This window comes from Paramacrobiotus metropolitanus, unplaced genomic scaffold (assembly GCF_019649055.1).
Source record: "Paramacrobiotus metropolitanus isolate TYO unplaced genomic scaffold, Prichtersi_v1.0 Parri_scaffold0000138, whole genome shotgun sequence".
NCBI lineage: Eukaryota > Metazoa > Tardigrada > Eutardigrada > Parachela > Macrobiotidae > Paramacrobiotus > Paramacrobiotus metropolitanus.
The window spans coordinates 50,296-60,424 of record NW_026570358.1 but is presented as its reverse complement, the minus strand read 5'-3'; the positions used below and the strand labels follow the sequence as shown (position 1 = coordinate 60,424).

Below are 10,129 nucleotides of genomic sequence, written 5' to 3'. Positions count from 1 at the left end.
TGTATAGTGGCTAATACGGAATTAAGTGCCTGACAGTTTATACGCTGGCTAGTGCCTAGTGGTATTGTACATTGTACACCATTCACAGTTTGTATGCATTAGAAGAATGGTTATCTGGAAAAAAATAAATAAATTAAACAATTAATTTTGTTTTGCGATGATGTCCTCTCCTGCAAGGATTAGACACGGCGCAAGAAAAAGCGCCGGCTTCTCTGCATGTTTAGTGCCGTACAATATGCTTAGGCGGCTGTATGTGTATAATTGTATATGACGCAGCCCGGCTGTGCTGTTGCCGGCTTGCGCTGAGGAAAAGTATCAAATTTCACAGTTGCGCCGGTTCGGCTGATATATTGGAGTTCCTATAGGTAATGCATAGGGTCGGGTCGGCAGAGTTGTGGGCGCATTTCGGCAGATTTATGGGAGGAAAACCACTTTCCTGCCGGGCTCGCCAATAGGAAACAGGCCAATATATCTGCCGGCTACAAGCGCCGACGCCGCCGTAAAGTCATACATGAGGAGTATACTGGACTTTAGCGGTCATATCACCTGAGGAAAGCAGCTTATTCAAACAGAGTGCAGTGGTCACAAATTAATTACTAAACACTAAGTCACTGACTGTTATTAATTAAAGAAGCTCACGGTACACTAGATAATCTGGAGCTTTGAAGTGCAACTGTAAACGATGAAAGACCTTAAAATATTTACAGTAAAGCAACGAAACCAGTTGTACTAAATAATTACTTCAAAGTTTCATCGTATGCTCCGATAGCGGTTTAAGAAAACTGTACCATTATGTTTTACATGACTCTGGTTACAAATCCTTCAGATTCTTTAAGAAAAGGTCAGCTTATTGTTTTTTCATTATGCAGCACGGCTCGTGATATTTCATGCTCAAAATCGCTGACGCTGAGAGGTTTATCGGTCTGACGGTGGGCGATGATCGCTGTATGGAGTCACACTGGAGGGACGCATGGTAAACACCGCCAACGAGGAGCGATCTTTTGTCAATCCGTGAGAACGCTTAACGATTCTTCTACGCGGGAAAATGCCAGTCATTCTCTGACGATATTCCGCATTCATAGCCAAATACACCATCTAGAAAACATGCAAGAATTAATTAATAATTGTAAAAACTGCTTGCGTCTTGCATGACCTTACCGGACTGGTTGCGTAACCGATTAGCAAGAACGCTCGAAAAACCAATTGGATCAGCGGATTGCTGATAAACCACGCACGAAACAAACTGGCCGCAATCGGTGCCGGTAGATAGCAGAGAGCGTACCATAAAACGCCATAAACAACATTTTTGCCATATTGCAACGTCGTCGGTACAACGCCTGCATTTTCTTCTGTTTCTTATCGTGCTTATCGTTAACTTTAGTTTTCTCCATCGACGCCCGCATTCCCATAATGAAAAAAAGCAGAGAATAAAGAGCGCCAAGAAAAGCAATAGGGAAAAATGTGCTCAACGTTGTTATAAGCGGATAAATAAATCCAGGTGTCGGTAATGCTGAACACGCGTTCCACGGTGGAGCAACATCGAACTTCGCACCGATACGAAATAACATTGGTATATTACACACTATCCCGGATATCCACGCTAACAGGACCATTCCAATAAGAACCCGTTTCGTTGTCCATTGTGGGTAGACATGCGGGAACACGATGGCCACGAAGCGGTTAATGGCGATTAACATGGATAGCCAGTTGCCGGCTTGGAAGGTGGTGTAGTAGCTCATCATCACGACGTTGCAGAACGTGGTTAGTTGATAGCCAAACTGCGGGAGATATGTGGAGATGGTCAGTAAGGGAAGGTTGATAATGCAGTGGATACACTCGATGAAAATGGAATTAGCGATCAGTGCGCCTGATCCGGTGGAGAGGCTCTTCTTCGATGTCAGAATGAGGAAGAGAAGAATGTTTAAAATGCTGCCGATGAGGCAGATAAGCAGCATTATAACGAACCATCCTGTCAGCCAGTTGTTGTAGATCTTCCACACGGGTACCGTCGTGTTGTATACCGTAAAGTTAACGGATGAAATTGGTATGCTTCCATTAAAGATGCGCGCTGTCATGATAATACAGTATAATGGAGATTTCAGTATGGGCTCGTACGCTACAGTTAATTTCAGTTCGACATTTTCTTGCAATGCATTTTCTTGCGTTGCAGTCTTTATATATTTTCTGCGCATAACGCGAGGAGCTATTACCGTTTTGGTACAATGAATTGACGAGGATGGGGACTAATAATTTTGGTGTTAACAATAAAGAATCATGCGATCTCATCTTGCGTCTTTCTTATTTCACTCCTAAATGACCGATATATCAAAAGGGCTTAACCGGAAACTCTCATACAAAATGACAGTGAAGCTTTTCGGGAATTCCCACTCTATAACGCGGAGGATTACAGCAGAAACGATTAGTGGGCGTATAAATGGCAGTTATAGCCCGATATTGCTTTTGCAGCGAAACCAGAAATTCTAAAGCTGATATACTGTAATGCGTAGTCTGCACCATAGCAATCTTTAATTGTTCTATTCCATTTCCTGTGCCTCCGAAATCTAAAGCGACTACTGGCATTATGGGATTCTGCCGTCACATGTCCATCTTTATTACTTTATTACTCTGCATGTATGACATCGCAGCGCTTGCTTTATGTGCCTTTGCTTTATTTCATGCACGTGCACATTTATCTTGCATGCGCACTTTTATTGGAATCTTCAATCTATATAAGGAGCACGTACTTAGCAGTAAGTAGCACGTCAGAAGAAATAATTACCTGGTAAAATTCTATAGTACTGTCATTTATGGCAGCACGTCGTAACATTTATGCTCCTGTCGCGCAACTCAGAGTTCCAGTTATTACAAACGTCATCGGCATTATTCTCGTGGCCGGTATTACCAGACGGTCTGCTTGTCACTGGGATTCATTCTGGCACCGAATGAGCAGTTGAACGCTTCCGAAAACTCCACCATGTTGGAGACCACGCCATTGACTCTCCATTCTGCCGGTGAGTGCTCACTTGTGAGCAGCTGCGTACGGCTGACTTCTGGCCGGCTCTTTTCGCACCAAACCTACGAGAAAAGGTGCGTTCTTAAACGAAGTCCCTCACACTGCATGAAACATGATATAACTAGGCATGTGCACAATACAGAATCAGAAACCTGTGAGAACGACAAGAAAAACAGTTGTTTCGGAGAGTAACGGCCCAATTCGGCGGCAACCGGTTCGGGTTTTGTTTGCCTCCTTAAATGTTGAAGGTATCCCTACAACTCGATAGAGCGCATAACTTCCTCATAAATCGGCTTAGAAACCCTGATTGAGTAACAGCTAACCTTGTACGCTGCCCTTGTACCACCGTTGTCGGCTATATTCTCTGCCAGTGTCAACTGCCCATCCACTTGCCCAACCGCCGTGGTATAGTTATCGTACTGAGCCGCCATGCCCTTTGTACGAATATCGTAAGCCGCTTTCGTAGTGTTCGTCCACCATGACCTCCGGGCGCCTTGATCGTCGTAGTTCGCTCCGGTACTGTCAAAGCCGTGCGTTGTTTCATGGCCAATCACCATACCGATGCCTCCGTAATTGTAATATTCTGGGCTGTCTGGGTCGTAGAACGGCGGTTGCAAAATGGCTGCATTTATGACTACAAAACACAAAGTTTAAAGGTATGTATACAGACTGTTTGTGTATTTAGGTGTTAAAACACAGGGGAACTATTTGTTTTAAACAGGCTCAGCACCATTCAAGTTACGTACTTAACCCGTTATAAGTCGGCTCGTAAAAGGCATTCACTTTGGTGATATCGCCGGTGTCCTTGATGGGGTCATAGCGTACATTCGTTGTCAACAAACGCCTCAAAGCGCGAACATTCTGATATCTGGCTATCTGCGTCATGGATGCGGAATAGCTGTCTTGGATGACAATCTGGAACAAACACTCTATTACAAGATAACACCTTCAATGGAACCTTGACCGTGACTGCTTACCTCTCTATATTCGGAATCGATTAAGGAGATATTGTTGACCATAATGTCCGGATAGCCGGCTTCGTTAATCATAGATGACAGTTTCTTATGCGCTGCCTCCAGCGTGCTGTTGTCCATCCAGCTGGCAGCGTCCAGTAGTTCTTTGAAACCCGTTTGAATGTCGTTGATCATAAGGGCTGCCTGACAAAATAGTCGCAACAAATTATTAGAACTAATTGCATACTGAAAATGTCTTCTCGGTGGTGCCTAGCATAGATAGAAATAGGTAAAGGTTACTTTTTGTTTAAGATCTTTAGGAATGACATCTCGAACGAATAGCGCTCCCATTGCCAAAGGTAGCGACTCCGTTACGGTATGTAGACAGCGCTGGCCAGCCGGCAGTTCCTGCTCAGCCTTCATACCGCTGATCTGTTCCTCGTACTCTGCGCGTCTCCTTCTGTAATTAAGGGACAAGGAACTCAGCGCATGGTGGATACCTCTCCAGCCGATATAGTTAGCGGCACGTTTCATTCCTTCCGCGCCTTGTTGCTCAAACTCCACGAATTTGGTGTCCAATTTAGACCAAAATGACAAATTTGGCACAACCACGACAGTATCATTGTGGACGACGCTCATCATGTTGGCCTCCTTGAAACAAGCGCGCAGATATTCCGTCATGTTCTTCATCAAGGATGAGTTGAACTGGTATCTTTGGGCAAATTCACTTAGCGTCATTTTGTTCAGAAATATAGAATCATTCTGAGAATCTACGGCAGACAGCCCGGCCTAAAATAATAATTCGTTATTATTCGGTATAGTGTTCGCCTGTCAATTTGCTTAGCGTATTACTCACCATGGCGAGGTACTTTTCAGTCGCGACAATATCCGTGAGATTCTGTGATAATTGGTTGACGTCCGCACGTGACTGGTTTGTCTCTTGCAGCAGCAAAGTTGTTACGTTCAACAAGTGTTGTAAATACTTTGCAACATACAATTTTTCTGTAATTTCATTCGTCAATAAGTCCACACTGGCGAAGGTGGCCGGTTCGATAATAGTCATCACGTTAGTTAACGGATTGACGACATCCTGGTTAACAAGAATACCGAAAAAGTGCTCACTGCCCGTGAAGTAAAATTTGAGTAGCGCGTCAACGAGGTCAAAACTGGAAGCGTTCCAGTTGGGAGTGACGATGGGCCATCCGCTCAAATGCTTATCCAGGAAATCCAGCAATGGTTTAGCGCTTTGCCGCTCAATTGTGTCTAGCAAAACAAAACAGTCTAACAGCGACGATCCATAAGAAGTTAGCGCTCCGTATCTAATATGTACCTTCATCTTTGCACTGTCGGTACAAGAGTTTCATTTTAACTTCCGACGGAAACCTCTCCTTTGTGACGTTTTCCAGTAAGTCTGTTAATTCATTAAAGCAATTAGTAGGCAATGCAAAATTGTGCAGAATGGAAATATGTACCTTGACCGATTTGTTCCAGTGTTTTCTCTAGGTAATAAGAATCAGTGATGGACGTCTCGTTATCGAGAACTTCGTGATTCTCTATCCATTTTCCACACGCGTATTGATAGAAATCGTCGCATGGGTCGGCTGTGGTGTTTATGCGGTCCAGAATCTTCTTCGCTGCAATCCAGTCGAAAGAACCGTAAGTAAGGTATGGACGTGTATTTTACGGTTACTGTAACGGCCTACCTGCTTTCTTGCATGCTGGTGCATCGCACACCGAAGTGGCCGCTTCGCTAGAATTTCCAGATGTCTGTTCAGTTTTGTTTTCAGCATCTGCGTAAACCAGAAAAGCAACAACTGGGATTTGGTATTTTTGAATATTTTATGCTTAGAGAATGTTGCAGCTTACCCTGAGCGTATGTTAAAAACAGAAGCGAATAAAAAATTATGAGCCATGCAAGAAGGCTGCATAAACGAGCCATGATGAGATTCAACATCAGTGCAGTAAATAACGGTCTTACTATTGTAAAATGTAAAGATAGTCTGACAGCAACAGTCAGCTATTTAAAAATTCCTGATTACGTTTTTGTATACGAGTATCTCTATGTTCCGACAATGCCGCTGGGAACCGATGATCGTGTTACATAAATTAATAATAAATACCAATATGACTAATATTATAACTGGGTAGTCGTGGACTCGTGGCATATAACGAAAACTTGATTTTGAGTGCTGGAAAAAGTTTGATTTGTAGCATAATGCCATAATGTGTTCGCTTTGTATTTTGCCTTTAGCCAAGTAGGACAATTAATTACTCTCTTTCGTATGGTTAAGGTGCGCCACGGGCCTTTATATCGTGGGTTGTACTTGCAACAGTTGTTCGCGTATCTGCATGCGCTGTAAAATGTCGAAAATTGTGGATCCTCAAAACCATTTGCGCCAGCGCTCCCGCTTCAACAAAATAATTATTCTTTCGCGTATCCGCTTAAAGTTAATTTCAAGCACGAATTTACACGTGTTCGTGCTGAGTCTTAAGGATTTTCATTGCTGCGTCAGTGCACAAAACGTTCCCCCTGCTGAGGGGGAATGCTCAGGATTTTTCTGGTCAGACTATTGTGACAGCAGGCGAACAAAGGCTCACGATAGTGAGAGAAGGCTTTATTGTGATAGCAATAAAGTACAGAAAACCCAAACACAAAGGCTCGATGTGAGCTGTAGAGTAGAAATCACCGAATGTCAGCTAGTGAATGAAAATGAACGGCACATCGAGCCATAACATGGGAAAAAGCCTAATGCGGCACTGGGCAGATCCAACACGAGCGAACGAACGCTGATAGGCCGAGATGTGGAAAGGAGGCGTGGCTCCGCCTACATCGAGGCCGATGATTGGCCGAGACGAAAGGCTGGGCGGAAAGCTGCCTGAGTCGAGGCCGATCTAGCGCTCGACAGCGAGTGCGACTCGGTGTGAGTCAGCACACCGGAAGCGGGACTGTCGCTGGCTGCCTACTCGTAGGCTGCCATAGCGACTGGCCCAACATGCCTCTGGGCGGGAGTCCGAGCCCCTGCGAAGGACCGGCCTCGTACCGCTCCAGTGCCCGCTCCGCACACGACCCTATTGGGGTCGGTGGCTGCGCCTCGGGGGTGTCCGATGACGAAGGTCTCTCGGTGCCGCGTTCTCCTCCGGACCCGTGGTGGCGATACAACTCACGGCCGAAATCCGAAGGTCGGTCGGTGGTGTTGTTGGACCGGTGTAGGCATCTGTTGGTCGTGTCCGTAACGGCGAAAAAGTAAAAAAAAATAAAGTATTATTCCATTTCTCTCTCTCTCTAGTAAAAATAACATCACAATTCCTGGTGAGCAGGTTGGTGAAAAGATCGATAAAATTGAGAACATCATTTCGAGATTAGAAAAAGTAAACTCAAAGTCTTTGGTCCGGGGCTTTTGGTCCGGGTGCTCATTCCGACTAGAGCTGATCCGCTCACGGGGGCTCCAGTCCACAGGATATCCGGCCATCTAGGTCCGAGGCATCGGTTCTCGGGATACCCAGGGGTACCGGTTCACTTCACCGAGGGTCGGAGGTTCGACCCTCGAGGGTCAAAGATTCGACCCTATCAACTTCGGGTAAGGGTATGGATCTCCATTGTCGGGTGTGAAACGGGCGTGAAACACACTTTCCGACCGGGATCCTCCGGTAAAAGCTTGATTGGAACCATCATAGCCGGGTGAAACAAGTTCGCACTTGCATCCAGCCGAGGTTCATCGGGTAAGGTTAATGGAGAGGCACTGTCGCTTCCGCGAATACCGTAAGGTACCCTCTCTGGGTGCAGAATAAGACCTATTGGGTCTATTGATCAGTGGATCCTCCGGGGAAGTCCGGTGATCCGAGGTTTAACCCGGGCAAAAACCGTTATTTTATGTCCCGTCGCCTATTGGGCAACAAGGACCGGTTAATGCCTGGTCTCCATAGGGTTGAATGGTCGATGGACGTGGTTTACACTGCACTGTGCAGTGTAAACCACGTTCTGGTCCGCATGATGATATGGCCTCTGTACGGGAGTCCGACCCTGTATCCGGTTGGCTTCAAGGTTTTGAAGTCCGATGGTAGCCTCGGTAACCGAGGGTCAGCTCCGGTTGCAAAATCAGAGTCCAAGCTCAGCCTCGGTTGCTGAGTCTAAGTCCATTGGCAGCCTCGGTACTCAAGTTAGAGTCCGGGTTGTACCCTCGGCTGCACTGGCAAATGGATACGGAGATGTTCCGCTCGGCTGAAAATCCTGAATTCGTCTCCTGTCACCTATTGGGTAACTCGGAGAGGATGATCGCCGAGGTTCGAAGGGTCCGAGGGTCCGAGCCCGAGGGTCGGAGGTTCAAGCCTCGGTATCCGAAGGTCTGATGGTCGTTTCATCTCGGCAAAACCCTTATTCGCGGTGTAGGTCGCCTATTGGGCAACTCTACCGAGGGTCTTACCGGTAAGGTAAAGTTGCTGCCCGAGGCAGCCTCCGTGTCCGGGGTAGCCTCGGTGGTGAGGTAGTCAGCATCCGCTAAGGCTGGTCCAAAGGCATTCTGCCCGGGCAAAAACCCTTTTTAATGTCTCCCGTCACCTATTGGGTAACATGGAGAGGGTCTATGCCTCTGGACAGGGTCCGAACAAGTGTCCGAGGGTCAATCGGCCTCAGTGTCCGGGGGTCCGAGCCTCGGTAACGAGACTGGCCCAACATGCTCTGGTGGGAGTCCGCTTGATGCTGGAGATGTCCACCGGGTGACTAGCAAAAATCATGCAAAAGAGGCTCCTCGGCGGCTATATAAGACCTAATTGGGTCTAAGCCACGAGGTAGACACTCTAAGTTTTAAAGACGGAGTCCAAGCTGGTCCGTTCCTCGGCTGGTCCCGTGCTTCCACTTAGGCGGAAACACCCGGGATGCCGGAATATGGGGCTAAAGGCCTGTGGGCCTGTTGGCGTAGTTATGGACGTCCGTGGCCTCCTTCTGAGCGTGCAGTCGTGCCGGACTCATGAATCCTCTGCCGGGCTGTTATAGCTCTTCAGGGGACTCATGAGTGCCCTAACGTCCTGGTACATCCTTCCGGTGACCACGGTCCGATTCACGGTGAAATGGTCATGCCGGTCACTCATACCATTACTCCAACACAGCGTTGTGCGTAGGGGTGAGGCATGAGTGTGCCCTAATGTCCCACTTCTTCCGTTCCGTTCCGGGGGTGGAAGGGAGGCCTATTGGGCCTCGATGGGCATCCACAGTAAGGTAGAGATCGTGGTTGATCTGCGCCACTTGACATGGTAACAGGTCGTGGTTGTACGCGATCTGCGAAGGCTTACATCCTCCGAGGGTCCTTCTGCCGGAGGGACAGGCCGGTGGGTGAAGCGGATCGCGCCGCGCAGCACCGTCCCGTCGCTTTTCGTACGACGGATTCCGCCGGAGTTATGCTGCCGAGGCCTATTGGGCTCTCGTGCTGACTTCAAGTGGAGGTCAGTCAGCTATTACTCCGATTCCCGGGGTGTCCATGGGTCTGTTGGCAAACACGTTGCTGAAGATTGCAGTGGCTTCTTCGGGAACATGTTAGCGGAATCCTCCTGGATTAGGTTCCGGAAATTAGTCATACGGGTTCGCTGACCGAGGGTGTATTTCTTCCTAGGTCGGCGTAATCCGTACTCCATTAAAGGTTCAAGTCGTGCGGATCGGGTTGTCAGGAGATATGGCTTCCTGTACCACACGGTCCGCATTCGGTTAAGGAATGGGAGCCTATTGGGCTCGGAGGGTTAGAGTTATGGAACTGTCGGTCCACCGGGTCCTTCTGCCGGCTGGGTGCGAGCAGGAGTACCCGGCAGATCATGCTGGGAACTTCTGTCCGACCTCCTTACGTGCGAAGGGTCCGATGACGAGGCTGTCACCAGGGCCTTGCTGATATAGGACGTTTTCGCTGCCTATGTCCGCGAGGTCCCGGCTAGTAGGGTTCGAGGGTAAGAGCCTATTGGGCTCTACAGTCCAAGTTACGGAACTGATCAGCCGGGAGTCCTCTGTCGGAGGGACCTGAACAGGGACAACTGTGTTGTGCGCAGTTGTGCTTGTCCAGTCGCTATTCGTACGATTCGTCCCGGTGTGACGTCCCTTGGTTCACACTTTTATCCGGGGGTCAGCCTCCAGGATCCTTCTGCCGGAGGGGCTGATCAACGACGAACGGTGTTTGCACAGTTC

At 47.8% G+C, this 10,129-nt stretch overlaps 2 protein-coding genes across 2 annotated transcripts; both read right to left on the bottom strand.

The window, feature by feature from the left end:
• Window positions 1-773: 773 nt before the first annotated feature.
• On the bottom strand, window positions 774-2,075 carry LOC129599119 (alpha-1A adrenergic receptor-like). The gene is given in 3 exon segments (XM_055497260.1): window positions 774-1,095; window positions 1,159-1,286; window positions 1,289-2,075. Coding segments are annotated over 3 exon segments (1,095 nt in total). The 3' UTR covers window positions 774-915.
• A 587-nt stretch (window positions 2,076-2,662) lies between these two features.
• LOC129599108 (membrane metallo-endopeptidase-like 1) lies at window positions 2,663-6,114 on the bottom strand. The gene is made up of 11 exons (XM_055497246.1): window positions 5,833-6,114; window positions 5,670-5,756; window positions 5,439-5,600; window positions 5,297-5,377; window positions 4,823-5,229; window positions 4,267-4,755; window positions 3,991-4,170; window positions 3,760-3,928; window positions 3,337-3,647; window positions 3,166-3,267; window positions 2,663-3,075 (listed from the first exon to the last, which is right to left on the bottom strand). The coding sequence occupies exons 1-11, from the start codon at window positions 5,918-5,920 to the stop codon at window positions 2,899-2,901; spliced, it is 2,253 nt and encodes a 750-aa protein (XP_055353221.1). The 5' UTR covers window positions 5,921-6,114; the 3' UTR covers window positions 2,663-2,898.
• Window positions 6,115-10,129: the final 4,015 nt, after the last annotated feature.

Bases quoted from the DNA above. Each gene is read 5' to 3' on its own strand.
- LOC129599108 (XM_055497246.1), bottom strand. From the start codon at position 5,920: ATGTTGAATCTCATCATGGCTCGTTTATGCAGCCTTCTTGCATGGCTC. The intron at 3,268-3,336 runs GTTAGCTGTTAC...ATCGAGTTGTAG, and splicing joins GTACAAGGGCAGCGTACAAG to GGATACCTTCAACATTTAAG. The intron at 3,076-3,165 runs GTTTCTGATTCT...CTTTTCTCGTAG, and splicing joins TTTTCTTGTCGTTCTCACAG to GTTTGGTGCGAAAAGAGCCG.